General features: G+C 38.0%; 1 protein-coding gene across 3 annotated transcripts in view; it reads left to right on the forward strand.

Moving 5' to 3' along the window:
• Positions 1 to 19,378, forward strand: part of ptgfrnb (prostaglandin F2 receptor inhibitor b) — a 50,672-nt gene that overhangs the window by 20,613 nt on the left and 10,681 nt on the right. For all 3 annotated transcript variants that reach the window (XM_053229991.1, XM_053229990.1, XM_026932320.3), the window contains exon 5: positions 17,659 to 18,081. In XM_053229991.1, coding sequence (XP_053085966.1) covers positions 17,659 to 18,081 — 423 coding nt within the window. The remainder of the gene's footprint in view (positions 1 to 17,658; positions 18,082 to 19,378) is intronic.

The following is a 19,378-nucleotide window of genomic DNA, read 5'->3' on the forward strand; positions in this document are numbered from 1 at the left end:
TTTGTTTGTTTTATAAACAATTCTTTCTGAAATGAAAACAATCAAGCATGAATAGCATGTTTAAAAATGTTATATAAAAATGTACCACAAATGTAATCACCTTCTGTATTAAATGCCTTCTGTATTAAAAATTTGCAAGAAATGGAAAGGTGATTGACAAGTAATTGAGTATTTAAAAATATTTAAATACCGAATACATTAGCAGTATTGGTCATTTAACATTTTAAAATAAGATATTCATGTTTTGTTGTTTTGATTTTTATCGCATGCATGTGTGCTTCCTTATTATATGGATTTCGACATACTGTTCTGGTTGATTCCTTAGTGGTTAAACAGGTTTGTTGTGTTTCCTCGATGTGCCAATCTTGGCTTTGCAAATTTTGCAAACAACTCTTGTTTGTGCCTTGTCTGTTTTGTAAAATACAGCAGCTCCATGTAACTGATGTTGAATTTTTGGCACCTGCTCCTTTGTGTTGACAGCTATGCTGACATGTTGCCAAATAAATTGAGAAGGAAACATAATAGAAGGAACCCTAGGCTTGTCTGTTATTGGTTTGTTTGTGTGTCTGTCAGAGAGAATGCAAGCTGGACTAGCGAGTAAAGTAATGTCTGGTTTATGAAACAAAACAACTTGGGATGCCATATCCAAGCAATTTCCATTTGTCCATTCTGCCACAAGAGCATTAGTGAGGTCAGGCATTGATGTCAGGTGAGACGGCCTGGAGTGCAGTCTGCGTTCTAGTTCATCCCAAAGTTGTTCAGAGCTCTGTGTAGGCCACTTGAATTCTTCCACTCCAACCTTGGCAAACCATGTCTTCATAGACCTCACTTTGTGCACGGGGGCATTTTCATGCTGAAACATGTTTGGGTTAGGCCCCTTAGTTCTACATAGTAAAGGAAAATTGTAATGCTGCAGCATAGCACAAACATATCGTGTAAAAATGTGTGCTTCCAACTTTGTGGCAAAACTTTGGGGAAATCCCACATATGGCTGTGATGGTCAGGTGTCCACAAATTTTTGGCCATATAGTGTAACTTGCATACATTATTAAACGTTACGTGTTATATGTATGATGGATACCTTAGTATCCACACTCATCTATACTCAGTATAACTGGGACTGAATTAGGCCTACTCAGACTGGCTCACCTATAGTATCAAAAAAACCCAAACCAACCTGAAGCAATTTGTTTTCATCACTTCTCATACATATAGGAGTTTAAATGTTCTAAGATGAAACTGAAATGTAAGGCTTTACATACTGCAGTAAGGTCAGCTGCCTTGTTTCATTCTACTGAAAAGGCCTGTATTATTTACTATTCATTGTTTTCTCATTATCTAGAATTCTCACCAGACCTGTAGTGTAGCAGCCACCTGCGTTCTGCATGCAGCACTGTAGAGTGTACGACAGCTTGCATCTCACAGTGCTGAAACTCTGCTTAATATCAGCACCTAATGTGTTTGATACAAGTAAGACCTGTGTCTAAAAACAATTCAGAAAGGCATTGGGTGTTGGCAGTGGTGTAGCCACAAATTAATTTCACAATCATAATTTTTTGTATTTCCTACCCCCCTTAGGAAATACACACAAAAAAAGATCATTTTTCTGTAACTGTACAATTAAATTGAGAAGTGCGACGAGCTCTTGCATTTTTTGGGTGGATCAGTAGGCGTGGTGATGGCATAAATATCATATTTAATCCAAAACCTGCACTCTGCCTTCAACTAATCTTAATATTAAAAAAATATATAAAATACCTTTACAGTTTCAGTTAAAATGATTAAAATAACATGACGATGACTGCTAAAATCTGCCCTTCTTTTCTAAATATGGAGGAATGTTATTGATTGGGAACATCATTATAGTGCAATCTCCTCCTTCCCCAGCAAGGCCTCTGGCAGTTGATTGACTGCGTCTAAATCCTGAAATGCATCACCCACTGTAGAGACCTATACATATGTTGGGAAAACTATGAAGATAATCCAGTGTGAGTTCTTCTTAAATCTCTTTTTTAATATTATATATTTCTGATGTTTGGAAAACAGATTAAAACATATTAAAAAAAACTTTCGATAGTGTAATAAATGTTATCCTCTAGTAGTTCATACAGAATAGTTTCTGCCAAGGCAAGTCAGTTGTCTCCACGGCAATGCCTTAGAGGAGGGTGACAGATGCTTAAAACAATCACTCAAACAATGAATTTATTGGGGGACTTCTGTCACAGCAACCTCACCTGCTCTCGAAACTACAAACGATCAAAAAGACCTACAATACCCAAGGTCATCTGCCAAAGTCCATGCCAGCTAACAACCAGTTACTCTGTGCATATACCCCTATTACCAATCACCCGACTTCTTGTCATGAACATCTGTTTGCCACCTGTTACAACTGTGTGTTCAGTCAGTTCCCTGTTAATTCTTGCCTAGTGTGTGCCTGTTTGCCCATTGCCTGACTCTCTGCCCGTTTATGGTTTATTTTACATTCTGCTTCTTCTGGTTTGTCTGCATTACCGATTACTTTTAATAAAGACCGAAACTGCCTCTTTGTTCTCGTCTGCACTGTGTGACAGTGGTCAGTACCTGTGACTCAGTAGAGAATGCAAAGATTACAGTTGCAAAAGTAATCTACAAAAGCAATTGACAATTATTCTTTTATTTTAACAAATTAAATAAAAAGATTACCGTCAATGTATTATTGGATAGATTTTTCATTCAGTTTAATCTACTCTAATTAATTTCTCAAGCATTTTATCTCCCAACTGAGCTTTCAGAAAGACAGTTAGGCTGAATTTAAGTTTAATCAGTGCTCCTCATACAGACATGTTGAAATATAACCACAACAAAGAGCATAAATAATGGTAAGGCTCGACCAGTATTTAAACTTCACTATTGCTTTCACTATTGCTATATTATAAATCATAGCAATATTATATGGTTATATTGTAATTATATAGCTGACATTACAATAAGTGAAAGTCATCCTCAATCTGCAGTGAAGTCTTTCAGCACAGTGTTTGACATTGTATAGTAAACACAGAATGTGTGTAAAGTCACACAAAAATGTTATGAAGCTTACACTGGTTAATAGCAGGTTTTTGACTGTTAGCCGTGTTGTCTGGTAAAATCTTAATTTTTGCTTGACATGCTGTTCTTGAGTGTGAGGAGATGGTGTGGTTTGTAAGAAAATTTAGTACATGTGAAAGTCAATTGAAGCAATTGGTGTAGTAATTGATGTAATAGTGCCTGTTGTGCTCCTACTTTAAGGCTATTTTCAAATGATAAGTGTTTTGCCTTGCTCACCAAAAGGCTGCCACACACTGACCCTTTCCTCACCATGGGAAACCTACTTTTGCGAACCTCGTGTCAAACCATTCATGTGAAGCTGAATAATTATCATAAACATTTTGACATTTGTAAACAATATGGCTGCCACATCACAAGACAAAGCATCTTTGACTCAAAGAGCTGTAACTCATGAATGCTTGTGTGCCTCCAGACAAAACTTGAAAGGCATATACAGGACAAGATTCTGAGGTTGTGTAAAGTTTGGGTGTGGTTATTCATAAGGGAGCTAAGGCCAGATAACTGTTTCTCACTAACTGTAAGTCTAGCTGAAAGTTGGTGTGGTGCATAAGTATGCTACTCTGTAATTGAAATTTTGATGATGATGTAATTACTTAAAAAACATGGTTGCCATTGGCCAATCAGATTTTAGCAGGCATTTGACAGGGTTAATATTGAGTTATTGTCACGAAACTTGAGTGGTAGGTTTGAGTATGGACCTACTACTATCTGATGCAGTCTCACTCAAATTGGCCACTGGGGGCACTGTTCGTGTTTTTGCTTACCGCAGTAAGCATATCTCTTGGAAAATAAGAGCCACAGTGAAAATTCTTGTTGATTCCTTGGCTCAACCCATATAAATTTGCTGTTTGAGAGAAACATAGAGAAAAAGACTAACCCAAGACAGAGTCACAATTTATACAATTTTCTCTTCTCATTATATATTATATAGGCAGTATATTTGGAAAGAGAAGCTTAGCTCTGCTTTAATCATGTTTTAATACCTTCTGATGATTTGGTACAAGAGGAAATATAGGATATACAGGTTCCCGTTCCATAACACATGCACGAAGTGTTTTGAGAAAGAATTGGGTTTCCATGTTCAATGTCCTTTGTTCAATGGCAGATCAAAAAAAAAATGTTGAAATTTGTACAGTATGGCTGCCACATGCCAGTCAACCACCAAGTGGGGTGGAACTGGTTTATTTAAACAGCTGTACTTCATGAATTGCCTGTGTGGAATTAGACAATACTTGAAATGCATGTATGGCAAAAGATTGAGGTGATGTGCAAAGTTTGGAACATAACCATTGAAAAGGGGTGGTGTTAAGTAGAAACAGAAAGTCCAATTGTGCTGAAATTTGGTGTGCCGCATCAATGTGCTTATCTGTAAATTGATTTTTAATCACCACTGAATTACGCCAAAAACATGGCTACCTTCGGCCAGTCAGCTTTCAGCAGGCATTTCACACAACTAACATTGAGCTATTGTCACAAAACTTCTTAAGTATGTTCATGTATGGCTTTTTATTATTCTATGTACATTAGCAAGGACTGGCCACTCGGGGCAATGTTTGCTAAGACTGCTTGGACCCCACAGATCGCCGCTTGTGTTTATTATTCGAGTCTTCCTTAAAATGTGATTGGCAGCCCAATCCGTAAGTCATAGAAACACCAAACTTGGTGCAGAATTCCCACCGCTACTCATGTAAGTAAAGGGACCAGCATCAGACTGATGGTGGTGTTATAGCACAAGTGTTTGTTTTGACCTATATCTCGAGAGCCGTAAGTCGTACACTCATAATTCTTTTTTCCTCTTTATTTTTGGCTTCTACTGTTCCTTGGCTTCTACTTCCACTAATTTCCACTATGATGGATTTTTTGCAAATTTGCAAACTCTTCAAAACTGACTTTTATGAATTGTAGTCCTAGGATTCTTGAGAAATTTGGTGTCAAACTACTCAGCTGAGTGTGTACCTCAATCATTATCAAAAATATGTCGACATTTGTAAACAATATGGCTGCCACTTGTCAATCAATACTAACAAGGCAGAGCCTTATTTACTCAAACAGTTGTAAATTATGACTGCTACCTGAACAGCATATAAAGGAGGAGATTCTGAGGTCATATGCAAAGTTTGGGGCATGGGGCTAAGAGCTCAGGTCAGATAACTTTCTCAGGAACTGTAAATCCGATTGAGCTGAAATTTGGTATGGTGCATCTTTGTGCTAATCTGTAAGTGGAGTTTTGATGATGACCTAATTAATTAGGAAATATGGCTGCCATTGGCCAATCAGCTTTCAGCAGGCATTTGACAGGGTTAACATTGAGCATCATGAAACTTGAAAAATATGTTCAGGTAGTGATCTACTAGTAATCTGCAGTCTCACTCAAATTGGTCACTGGGGGGTGCTACACATTGTTTTGCACACAAATATCTCTTGGAAAATAAGGTGTAGAAAGAAATTTCTTCTTTAGCTTGACTCTTGCTGAAAATTGCCTTTTGGACCCTTTAGCCACACCCACTCAAATTTATGATAATTTGCATAATATGTGAAATAGACCTAGGACTTTTGGTCAATCTTCAAAATATTGATGCCAATCTACTCAGGAGAGTGTGAACCTCAGTAATTATTCAAAAACATTTTGACTTTTATAAAGAATATGGGCACCACACGTCATTAAATTCTAACCATATTCAAACCATATGGACGATCAAGCTGGAGGGTGCATCTATGTGCTAATCTGTAAGTAGATGAAAAAACATGGCTACATGGCCAATCAGGGTTTAGAAGGCAGTTGAAAAGGTTCCCATTATGTTATTGTCATGAACCCTGAATGGTAGTTTCAGGGAGGGACCTACTAGTAGCTGATGCAGTCTCACTCAAATTTGCCACTGGCGGGTGCTATTCATTTTCATAGGGGTTGATACTTAAGTTCAAATAGGTATTTCTCAGGAACCAAAAGTGAATTTGAGCTCAAATTTGATGTGCTGCATCGACCTGACAATCTGTAACTGGATTTTTAATCATCACTGAATTGCATCAATAATATGATAATAAATCATTGGTGGTCCAAAAATGCCTACCAAATTCCTCAATGGCTCAGGGTTCTAATAGCTTATATAGTGTGGTGCTAAGAGGCAGAGTATTGGCACCAGAGGTTGGTAACAGCAGCAAATGGGATCAAAGTTCAATTTGATTGAATTTTGAGCGCCAGGTGTCAAAACTGATGAGAAAATCAGCAAATTGCTTTCTCCATAGGTATACGAGGGCATTGCCAGCACAAAGCAGTTTGCAGCCTAAGAGTCTAAGAGAATATCACACATGACTCACCATTTGCTTGGTCCCTCTTAATTTTTGAAGAGTGGCCCAGGAAACGATTACAAAGAGAGAAGCAAACCTCATTTAAACAAGATGACAAATGACAAAATGTAAATATCTAAAAATAAATCTGAAATTTTAAAATTAACACTTCATAGGGCATGAGTCAGGTCAGATGCCAATGCAATTATCATACAATTATCATACAATCAAGACTCTTCAACATTTTCAAAATTCTTTGCATCAACCTACCATGATGCCTTTGTAGTCGGTAGGTGTTGAGAGTGGTGGAAGAAATGGAAAGGACATTGAACATGGAAACCCAGTTCTTTCTCAAATCACATGTGTTTCAGTATTAATAATTTTTAAAGAATCTTGCAATCGTGCTTGTAAAAGATACTAATGACACAGATGGTTGTAAGCAGCAAGGTATTAAAATATGATTAAAGCAGAGCTAAGCTTCTCTTTCCAAATACACTGCCTATATAATGTATAATGAGAAGAGAAAATTGTATAAAATGTGCCTCTTTGTCTTTGGTTAGTCTTTTTCTCTAATGTTTTTTTATTCACATTTTCTCACACCTTAATCTTGCCCACATACAGTGCTTACATTGTGAATGTTGTCCTATTGCCAAATGATTAATTTTATATTGAAATATGTCTGCTGCAAAGCCAGGACAAAACAAACACTAAAAAGAGAAAAACCAGAAGAGACAGAAAAGAGAAAGAAGAGAAAGAATAGGCAATGTTGCAATAGTAGGCCTGGCGGTTTGTAATGAGTGTCCGGTCTGGAGAGAGTAATCAAGGTTGATTGACACCCTCCTTGTTTAGTTCCCAGGGTACTACATTCCCATCCCCAGCAACTGGCTAAAGTCAACTGAAGAACATCCATCTTGTCTGTTCTATCTGTCTGGCTCACAATTTCTTTTTCTATTCCATCTCTTTTTATGTCTTTCCACTATTTGGTGGAGGCATTATCTTTTTGGGGTGTCTGTGCTTCTGACTATCCGTCTGTCTGTCCAGCTGTCCGAGATTCTTGTTAGTACGATATCTCTAAAACGGGTGGTTGAATGTTTGTAGGACTTGCATGGAAATATCACTGTAACCAGCAGATGCACTGATTAGATTTTGAAATTGATCCAAACAGGGTCAAGTTCACAGCAAGGTCAAAATTCTGAATTTGTTTTTTTTTTTTCAATAACGTCATTCTTGTTTGAAGTATATTTTAAAGGTATTTGAGGCACACAAATTAGTATATTAGTCAGGACGAGACTTGTTGGTGATGGAATCATCCCTGTCTATGCCATTGGTGTTGTGTTCTACTTGTTTCAGTCATTTGCCTTCACATACTGTTGGATATATTTATTGGAATGTAAGTTGCTGATTTTTGCCAGTGTGGGTTTTCTAAATAAACATTTAGGTTAAAAGAAAACATTCCAAGATCCAAGATTCCGGCATGGTAGCACACAGCGGCCACTTCGGGTCCAGAAATATGGTGCATGTTATGTGTAGTCTATACCAGTTATACTTATACTTATTGCTGCTACACTCCACAACAGTTTACATTTACAGACCACGTTCTGTTTATTTATTGTTCTGTGTATATACTGTTCTTCACTCATGTCAAACTGTTGTGTATTTGCATTTTATGTAGTCTTGCCTACTGTTATATGTTGCATCATGGTCCTGGAGGAATGACATTTCGTTCCAGTGTATACAAGCTATATATAGGAATGACAATAAAAACCCACATGACTTGACTGGAACATTCTGAATTTCTGCATTTCCATAATAAGTAACTGAAATGGCAGACAATTCTCCCTATGTGTGGATAAATAAAATATTCACCATTATGTCAAACATAAAAATCAAAGCCTTATAATAAAGTAATTCAGTAGAAATCTTTTATATATGTCTGCAGTAGCTACTCCTCAACTACTATATGCTTGGACATGCAATATTACATAAGACCTACATTGGCTAATAGTTTTCAGTTAAAATGTCATCGTCCCTCCTTCCTTCCAGTAGAGAGCTCTCTAAGACCATAAGATATTTGTTCAATCTTTCACACAATGGCCTACTGTCTAAAATTACTAACTGATGCTCGAAAACAACGGATGTCCGATAAGAGCAGTTCATTGCCTGGTCATCAGCATGACTACATTACACATAGAAATGTGTATGTGTGCAAAACATTGCTTAATAGTAGAAATAGAAGTAGTTACTTTGTGTAGTTTACTCAATTGTTGTGTGTGAAAGAACTCTTTTCAAGGTCCAGCTCTCAGGGTGCTTTCACACCTGAAAGTCCGGTTCCTGAGTCTGAATCAGCGTGAACTTGATACTTTTTGTTTGTTTGACTTTGTGTTTGTTGGTTTGCTCACTACACATACACTCTATGGCCAAAAGTATGTGGCCATCACCCCCATATGTGCCCATTCCAAAATCATGGGTATGAGTACACAGTTGATCCCTCCTTTGCTGTTATAACAGCCTCCACTCTTTCATGAGAAAGGCTGAGGAAAAGAATAAAATATCTACCTTTTCTAATGCCCAATTCTTTTGGCCTAGTTTCAGGTCGTTTGTGTGGATTTTGTGAGATAATTGGGCTAAAATATTTTAAGAAATTTATAACTTAGTCTAGTACATCTTGATTTGGCTATTTTATTCCACTTTTGGAGAAATGCTTCAGACCTGTCAAATTAACCAAAAAATTCTGCCTTGGTCTAATCAGATCATAACACTTTTTGACATGTTTTGGCAAAATTTAGGTGAGCTCATTTAATGTTGTTGTAGGTCTCTTGGTAGATACCCTAACAGTTTTGGCGGGACATACTGTTTTTGGTGATGTCACTGTGGTGCACTATTTGCTCCACTTGTTGATGATGCCCTTCACGGTGTTCCATGGTAAAGCTAATATTTTGGAAATTATTTTGTACTCCTCTCCTGATCAATATCTTTTGACAGTGAGATCCTATACATGCTTTGTAAGCTATTTGCAGATGTAGCAAATTTGCTTTGTATCAAATCCTACAGAAAACGCAGAATAACTTAATTGATGACAGGTGTATGATAATTACTTTATACATGTGTTTGTAACTGGTTAATTCTGAGCACAGTCATGTGCCCCATTATAAGTGTGTGCGCACTTATGAGACCAGGATATTGTACTTTCCCCCCCTTTTTTTCCCCTAAAATGTTTGTTTCTTTTTCACTTCAGTTTGTTGGTTGCTCTATCACATTAAAGGTGTAAAAAGATGTGAAATTATTTACATCACAAAAACCTGCAACCTTCTCCTTCTTTTCTCAAATGCATAGATCCTATTCCCACATTGATTATTTTTATTATTATTATTATTAATAGAGAGCTCGTAGACTCTGTCACTCACATTGGATACCAAGCCATAGTTATATCTGATCATGCCTGGATCTGATCAGAATGATATTATATTTACTCTGTACCAGAGAGACTGCCCTCAGTGGCATCTAAATCCCCTACTTCTTTAGAAACCTATTGCACTAGGATGTCAAATTCACTCGATTTCTTCCTTGATATTAATAAGTCTCAGTCTCTAATACAACACACTGGGAGGCACTAAAGGCAGTTCTCCATGGAAAAATTATCTTGTGCTCCTCCTGTGAGGAGAAAATTAGGATTAGACAGATGGAGGGCATATCTAATTCAATACTGTCGAAAATTATCTGAGAAACCTACTCCTCAGCTGTTGAAAACTCACTTAGACATTCAAGCAGAATTTAACCTACTCTGCACCAAGAAAGCAGATATTAAGATACCAAGGCCTAGCATATGAATATAGCGATAAAAGTAGATGGCTCCTAGCCCATCAGCTTAGACAACAAATTGCCTCTAGATTAAAACTTCAGATCAGAGACACCATAGGTCACATAATATCTCATCCCAATGAAATTAATAAGGTCTTTGTCAACTTCTACTCCTCACTTTATACTTCTGAACGGCCTTCTCATTTTAACTCCATGCATCTATTTTTGGATAACTAGACTTCCTAATCATAGAGCTGGACACAGCCTGGGTCTTGACAGCCCCGCTACTCTACAAGAAATTAATGCTGCCATTGCCTCGATGAGCAGTGGTAAAAATCGTTGGATGCGGAAAAGACCTTTGACCATATAGAATGGTCAAATTATTGTATTTGCATTATTTATTACTGCTGTTTGTTATCATCTGGGGAGGTGTGCCATGAGGACATGTTATAAACCATCATGACAACCATTTTTTTATTTTTATTTTGAACAATACAGATAATCAATCCATCCATCCAGCTCACCCTCTGCCCGCATTTGTGCCAATTCCTTACAATGTGGCAAGTGACAGGGTTGCCCATTGAACCCATGCCTGTTTGCATTAGCATTGGAACCCCTGTCAATTACCCATAAAACATCTCTAGGAATTCAGAGTATTGTATGATACAGAGTAGAAAATAGTGTGTCTCTGTACACAGATTATCTTTTAATATATCTTAACAACCTAAAGCATCTGTCCCCACAGTCCAGTCTATTCTAAAAAGAATTTGGTGCGTTCTCTGGATACAAACTAAATTTTCATAAAAATGAAACCGTGTATTGATATAGATAAACCAAGCTAGCATTCCCTATTGATTGAGCCCGGACGGCTTTAGAGATCTTGCTATTCAACTAGCCAACTACATTTCGGCTATGAAAGCAGACTTTCCTTTAGTCTCCCCCTATCATTATCGGGTAGGGTCCAATACATCAAAATGAACATCCTCCCTAGGTTTTTGTTTTTATTTCAGTGTCTTCCTCTGTTTCTGCCCAAATCTTTCTTCAAGTTCTTAGACCAGGGGTGTCCAGTCTTATCTGGAAAGGGCTGGTGTGGGTGCAGGTTGTCATTCCAACCAAGCAGAAGCCACACCTGTGTCTATTGAAAACCAAGGCCAACTGATTAAACAGGTGGAACCAGCTGTGGCTCCTGCCTGGTTGGAATGAAAACCTGCACCCATACTGGCCCTTTGTGGATAAATTGAATACCCCTGACTTAGACAAAGCCATAACAAATTTTATCTGGTATGGTAAAGTTCACCTGAGCTGGATGGAGGGATTGATTATCTGTATTGTTCAAAATAAAAATAAAAAAATGGTTGTCATGATGGTTTATAACATGTCCTCATGGCACACCTCCCCAGATGATAACAAACAGCAGTAATAAATAATGCAAATACAATAATTTGAGTCAGGAAATCACTGCATATTGATGGATTGCAGTGAAGCAGCATTCAGTCTTGTGAAGGTTGATCGTGACCTCCATGTCACTAAATCACAAATATTTGCAAGTGCAGCCTAGTATGTATCCATCGTGCATGTTGAATGGCATTTAATCCTTACGAGTCGACGGGGGCACAGGCGGGATCACTTGGATTTTTTTTCTTATAGCAGCAGCAATGAGTTAAAATACTCTGCCATTTATGGTCATACAGAAAAGAGGAAGACATCATTAGAAACTGTAAAGTGTCTACTTTTATTTGTGTCCACTCACAATAAAAACAAAATGTTGTACTTTTGTAAAATATAGAAAACAAACAGGATGCACTTTCCACTACGTCTGTCTCCATGAACTTCTATCTGGTGCGCTTCACAAAAATGAACTGAAACTCAGCGTGTAATTGTCGCACAGACATGAGATATACGTCTATAGAAACCTTGAAATGTCTACTTTTAAACCAACTGATTCAAATCCAAAACAAATATTCTCTGATTATGTAATGTGCATGAAACTAATGATAGGAACAGTTTTTCTGTCTCAGCTCATTAGCGCTGATCTGGACACATCCTCCCGCAGCGTGCACTATTCATACGATAATGACCTGGGTGAGCCATACAAACATGAAAAACATCAATGCGATAAACGAGGCATCAAGCTTCATCAGATTCACTGACTTTTCATTGCTTGAGAAGCTCTCCTGGACAGTGAGGAAGAGTTCACCTTTTCCTCAGAAGAAGAGCACAACTCCGATGATGACCAGTTGCATTTTGAAGAGCGTCTTGATCCAGCAGATCATAATTTCTGATGAGAAAGAATAAAGAAATTTATTCTTACTTACATTAGTTAACGTGTTATTTTTAGATACGTACATATTTCCCAACTATATTACCATAGTTCAAGTGAAATATGTTGTAAAGTATATGTGCATGTATGGCACTATATATAAATAATGACCCACCATCCAAAGAGTCTATCAAGGTGGAATGCCCCTGTGGAAACTAAAAGAAAGAATTTGAGGAGAGTAGCTAAAAGAAGAATTTGAGATTGTAGTTTATTTACAACATAGTGCACAATATAATCAAAATATAAAAAATGAGAGTGAAAGGCACATTTTTGAGCACACAGGCAAACACTTTTGTGCCAGTTCCTGGTTCCTGGTTAACTATATATATATATATATATATATATATATATATATATATATATATATATATATATATATATATATATATATATATATATATAACTACAAACAAAAACATTCTTTATTTTAGTCTCCTCAAGTTCTTTCTTTTAGTTTCCACAGTGACAGTCCACCTTGACAGATTCTTTAGAGGGTGGGTCATTATCTCCCCAGGGGTGAAAGACATCGAAATTCATGGCCATTGACTCTCCCTTGCATACAGCCTTTGAAAAATAAAAAGTGTCACACAAAAGTTAAAAAGTTAATTAAATGAATGAACAGGATGTTTTTCACAACATGTTGTAACAAAGACTCTGGGATACATAATCCAGTACTCAAAGGTCTTGTGAAAATATACGTAGTATGTGTTTTATGGCCCTATCTCAGTGTCCTTAATTTTTTTTACTAACCATGTTTAAACTTGATTTTCTCAAAAATACATGTACATATAGGTTGCTCACATATTATTGTAGCAGAAATTGTGCCGAATATAGTGTATTGAGAGTTTTGCCATTAATATGCTGTAAGTAACTGAAATAAGAACAAACATCAGGGCATATCATAACGTCTCCAGGATCCAAAAAATGCCTCAGACGCCTAAGGATTAATGGAAAAAAGGCCCCTCTTGACCTGCTTTCCTTTACTCATTGGAGTAATCAGTCCTTAGACAGAAGGCCCTCTTATGGTGTTCCCCAAAGGACACAAACAACTGGCCAGTGAGCCCTCACCAAACAAATATACAGCTGTTTAAATACCATTGTAAGGAATGCTGGGTTTGGCCACAGCATGACATGACCCCAGTGCACTGCATGCTGACTGATAGCACATGCAGTGCACCAACTCATCTGGCCATTGTTATGTTGCATAAACTGCTTAGATGCCAGAACCCACTTTGGGATCTCTGTTTTGAGTGAGGGTAGGAGATATGCTGCATGTACCTACTATATCTACTTTTAGGGTAGATCAAGAAAGAGACACTTCTAATTGACTGCAAAAACCCTAAAACTTTGTTTTTGCGTAGACAAAGGCTCTCTCTCTACCCTGTTTGTGAGCCACATTGGGGAGTAAGTTTTCTGTCTATTCGCAAACAGATTGACTTTTGCTCGGCTTTCATTTTGAGGGCATTGATAATATGCTATCAAGCCTTGTTTTCCATCTTTCTTTCAATTTCAGGTTTTTCAGATGGCTCTGGCTTAGTAGTTGCTGTTGGGACTGTCCACAATGCAACTAGTCATCCTGATAGGGAAGTACTTATATACTCCGGTGTTGCAGGGGCTCTAGGTCAGTGCTCACATTTTGTGAACAAGCTGGGGGCTAAAGCTAACCTAAAGGGAAGGATTCACTGGTATGTCACTCTGCTTATATGGAAGTGGAGGAATCACTTGTGAGCCACAGCAATGTAGAAATACAGTCAGGTCCATAAGTATTTGGACAGTGACACAATTTTGGAATTTTGCCTCTGTACACCACCACAGTGGATTTGAAATGATGCAATCAAGATGTGAGTGAAGTGAAAGTGACTTTCAGCTTTAATTTAAGGGGTTCAGCAAAAAATATTTCATTAACCATTTAGGAATTACAGCCATATTTGAGGAAGTTCCTCAATTTTCACAGGCTCAAAAGTAATTGGACAATTGACTGATAAGCAGTTTCATGGCCAGGTGTGGCCTGTTTCCTCTTTTTTTTGACAAATTATGGAGATAAAAGGTCTGAAGTTGATTCCAGAGTTTCATGGGAACGCTCAATATGTGGTCCAAAGAGGTGTCAGTGCAAGTGAAGGAGGCCATCATTAGGCTAAAAAAAAAACAGACCTATCAGAGAGATAGCAGAAACTTTAGAATTGGCCAAATCAACAATTTGGTTCATTCTTAAAAAGAAGGACTATGTATGGCTGTCAGTGGAAATGGGTCACTGGTGATTATTGTTGTGAATGCTGATAGAAGTAGACGAATGAATTCTGATGTGTGTAGCGCTATACTTTCTGCTCAGATTCAGTCAAATGCTGCAAAACCAAGAGGATTGCGCTTCATAGTACAGATGGATAATGACCCAAAACATACAGCGAAAGCAACCCAAGGGCTTCATAAAGCAAAGAAGATAAATGTTCTTAAACGTCTGATGACCTCAACCCAATTGAGCATGGTTTTCACTTACATGCTTTCCACAGACAAAGTATGGCAAAGTACTCAAGGGAAGAAACTCAGCATTTGGTGATGTCCATGGATTCCAGATTTCTGTCATTGACTGCAAAGGATTTGCATCCAAGTATTAAAAATAATCTTAATATTTATGATTGTTAGTTTGTCCACTTACTTTTGAGCCTGTGAAAATGGAGGGACTCTGCAAAAAATGGCTGTATATCCTAAACGGTTAATGCAATATTTTTGTTAAACCTCTTGAATTAAAGCTGAAAGTCTACAACTCAATCACCTCTTGACTGCTTGATTTAAAAATCCATCGTGGTGGTGTACAGAGGCATTTACCAATTTAACCAGCGCTGTCTCAGTGCTGTGATGAGACCTAAATCCTGACTGATTTCATGAATGTTATTCCTATGTTGATATGAGTCTAACTGATGAGCTGCAACCTTTTCTAGGATCTTAGAGATAAAGGGGTGGTTTGATATTGTAGTTTGACAGCTGACAAGGGTCGAGAGGTTGGGGTTTGATAACTGCTGGATTTAGGTACATGGCCAGTGTTAAGGGAGGAATTGATTATTTTTTTAGAGAGGTTTGTTTCTAGTAGTGTCTGTTCAAGGAAATGAGTATCTAAGGGATCTAGTACATAAATTTGTGATTTTGAAGAGGAAAAATTTGTTTGATCTGTTGGAAGTAAGATTTGAATTGCTGTATGGATGTGGTTACCTTGTTGTGTATATAGTTATCAAATTGTCTGACTTTAAAGTCCATCCACCCATCTGTTTTCTGTAGTGCTTTATCCTACACAGGGTCCCTGAATCCCAGGGGATTCGGAGCACAAGGCAGGGGACACCCTGGACAGGGTACCAACCCATCGCAAGGCACAATCTCTCACACACACACACACACACACACACATGCACTACGGAGAGTTTAGAGATGTCAGTCAGCCTACAGTGCATGTCTTTGGACTGGGGGTGGAAACCAGAGTACCCAGAGCACGGGGAGAACATGCAAACTCCATGCACACTGGGCAGAGGCAGGAGTCGAACTCCCAGCCCTGGAGGTGCAAGGCAGCAGTGCTAACCACTAGGCTACCTTGTGTGTGTGTATACACACACCGATCATTGATAACATTAATGTGTTGAAAGCAGGAAAAATGGGCAAGCATAAGAATCTGAGCAACTTTGACAAGGGTCAAATTGTGATCTAAAACGGCAGGTCTTGTAGGTGTTCCCAGTATGCAGTGGTTAATACCTGTCAAAGTGGTGCAAGGAAGGACAACCAGTGAACTGGCGACAGGGTCACCCGTGACCCGTGACAATCCCATTGATGCATGTATGGAGCGAAGGCTAACCCATCTGGTCCGATCCCACAGAAGAACTACTGTAGCACAAATTGCTGAAAAAGTTAATGCTGGATATGATAAAGGTGTCAGAACATACAGTGCATCGCAGCTTGCTACGTATGTGGCCGTGTAGGTGCTGACCGGTTAGAGTGCCCATGCTGACCCCTGTCTACCGCCGAAAGTGCCTACAATGGGCACGTGAGCATCAGAACCGGACCAAGGAGCAATGGAAGAAGGTGGCCTGGTCTGATGAATCACGCTTTCGTTTACATCATGTGGACGGCTGGATGCTTGTGCATCGCTTTCTTGGGGAAGAGATGGCACCAGGATGCACTACGGGAAGACGGCATACCAGCAGAGGCAGTGTGATGCTCTTGGCAATGTTCTGCTGGGAAACCTTGGGTCTTGGCATTCATGTGGATGTTACTTTAATAAATACCACCTGGATTAAATGTAAAGTTTAATCCAGGAAATGACCAAAGTCAAATGTATGCAATGTGTAAAAGATAATTAATTTTTCAGCATCAAACATGAGTAGAACGTCTAGAGGTAGAACTAGTGGGGGGTGTCACATATTCCCCTTCCCAGCACATATTGCACTTCTCAGTGCACACTGCAGCTCTCACTGCGCGTCGCAGCTGTGAGTGCTAACTGCGCTACTTCTTTTTTTGTGCTTGTTTATATGTCCATATGTGTTTGGGTTTATGTCTTGTCTCCGTCAGGCCCCATCCACTATATCTGATATATTTTGGTATTGTTTGTATTTGGTTGGTATTGTATTTGGTATCAATACGTATATAAGTCCCTGTCATTCCTAAGTGTGCCTTGATTTCCACTTCACAAACTGATGTTCTTTCCTTCTTCTCCAAATTCAAACACTTTGACATTCGAAGCTCTCCTTAGGGGCTTAAATTTTAACTGTTATGTTAAAAAAAAAAAACACAAAAAAAAAAAACGCATAACACGTGAGGGTGTTTGTCCTTGTCTTTTGTAATTATACGCTTTATTTCACCCAATAAATAGAAAAAATATAGAATTTAGGGAAACCTTCCTTAGTTCCTAGTCTCAGTTATTAGTCAGTTAGTCTTTGTTAATTGTTTCCTTGTTTCATATAGTATGATTTTCTGGCTTTTACCTGATTAATTTTACCAACCTGTCATAATGACTTGTATTTTTTCAGTAAATAAAATCTACTACTACATCCTACTACATCATTCTATTTCTACTATCATGCATATGTGGTTTTTATGTCAAAACAAAAAAGTAAGCTTCTTGATGTACCACTTCATTTTTTCAGAAGCACTTGTTATTTTGCACTAATATATTTCTCTCTTATTTCTTTCAGATCCAGCATTTACTGTGACTCTTAAATCTCCAGTCATAGCCCAGTACTTAGGTGATCCCACAGAGCTTTTGTGTCAAGTGTCCAACATTTCCCACTTCTGGGGTAAACGATTGAGTGTCTGTTGGTTCTATTCGGCTGCCTCCTTCGGTGGCGGTCAGGTTGGCACTGATGTTATTGCCTCACTGAATGAAAATGGGGCTGTCATTCCCAGTGATAAATATAGGGACCGCATTGACTCAGGTGTCATCCTGGTAACCCGAATTGAACCAGCTACCTTCAAGCTCCGCCTGCTCCACACCACAAATGCAGATGTAGGGGAATATGTTTGCAGTGTCACAACATGGACACTCACTCGCCATGGCATCTGGAAAAATACATCAGAACATCAAGCTAATGTACTAAAAGTCAGCTTGGCCTCCAAGGGTGAGGGAATTTTCATAATTCCACTTAAATGTTACTCATCAGCAGGTTAAAAATTATATGGGATGAAGCCCTTCCTGGAGAGAATAACAGCAATAAGTCCTCCTTTATCAAGGCTGGGAAAAATAGAGGGATTTTGGATGTCTCTATCATGCAGAACATTTCAAGCTCCTTTATATTATTAGGTTTGAAGATATTAATTTTTCAGTTTAGATCACATGTTTTCAGTAAGGTTCAAATGCAGAGGCTGAGATAGTCATTGCAAAACATTGATTTTGTGTCCTCAAACACATTTTTATGTTAGTTTGAGCTAAGTTTGAGGTCCTTATCTTGTTAAAAGTTTCATATACAGCCAATTTCTGGCATTCCTGCCATCCAGCTTCCTGGCATAGGCAAGCAGGATTCAGGCTAAAATATGCTTGTACTTAGCAGATGTTAGGATCACAAGCCTGGATCACTAGCCAAAAAATATGCCACAATGTACTTAATATAGTCTTAACCATTACTAAATTACTAATTAATAGATTTTTAACTGTTAATCATTAACTAATGGTAGTATTGATAAGTAACATGTCCTGTATTACTAAGCATTTTTAAATATTAATGCATTAATATTAAACATTAGTCAACAGAGTATCAAGCCTTGTTAAACGGTTAAAAAATAAGTTGATTAACCACTAATAATGATAACTAACAGTAATAACTAACAATATTTTCCATATTAAAGAAATTTTTAAAAATATTAATGTAACTTAATATTAATATTAACAGTGATAGGAGACAAGCACTGATGAATTTATTCTTTTAATTGTCCTGCTTTTTAAGCCTCCTCCATTATGGTTTCCTTTGTCCAAAAATTCCACGGTGGTAGCTCTTGCATGATGTAGCCTGGCAGTCGCCCTTTCCAGCAAAAGTATATCTACAAAGAAACTTAAAAGGACTGATTTCAGAGAAGGGATAGGTTCAGTACAAAATTTTAACAGCAATTGAGCAAGCCAGTAGTAGTTTCTTGTGGTTTACTAAAACAGGCCCTAACCATTTGAAGAACATTTAGAACACAAATTATCAGTAGTTACTTTCATTTGGAATGTGCGCTGAGGAGTTATATAAAATCTGTGTATGAATTTGTAATGAATCAACTGGTGAGCAAAATTCGTAGATGATGCAAATACATTCTTCCAAATAATATCCCAATTCTATTCCCCATCAGCTTCATACAAATCCCAAAACCATACTTCCACTATCCCAAGGGGTCAAGGAGTGTTAGAGATACTGTAAATTTGGTTACCAAACCCCAGGA

Source organism: Pangasianodon hypophthalmus, chromosome 26 (assembly GCF_027358585.1).
Source record: "Pangasianodon hypophthalmus isolate fPanHyp1 chromosome 26, fPanHyp1.pri, whole genome shotgun sequence".
In the NCBI taxonomy this organism is placed as follows: domain Eukaryota; kingdom Metazoa; phylum Chordata; class Actinopteri; order Siluriformes; family Pangasiidae; genus Pangasianodon; species Pangasianodon hypophthalmus.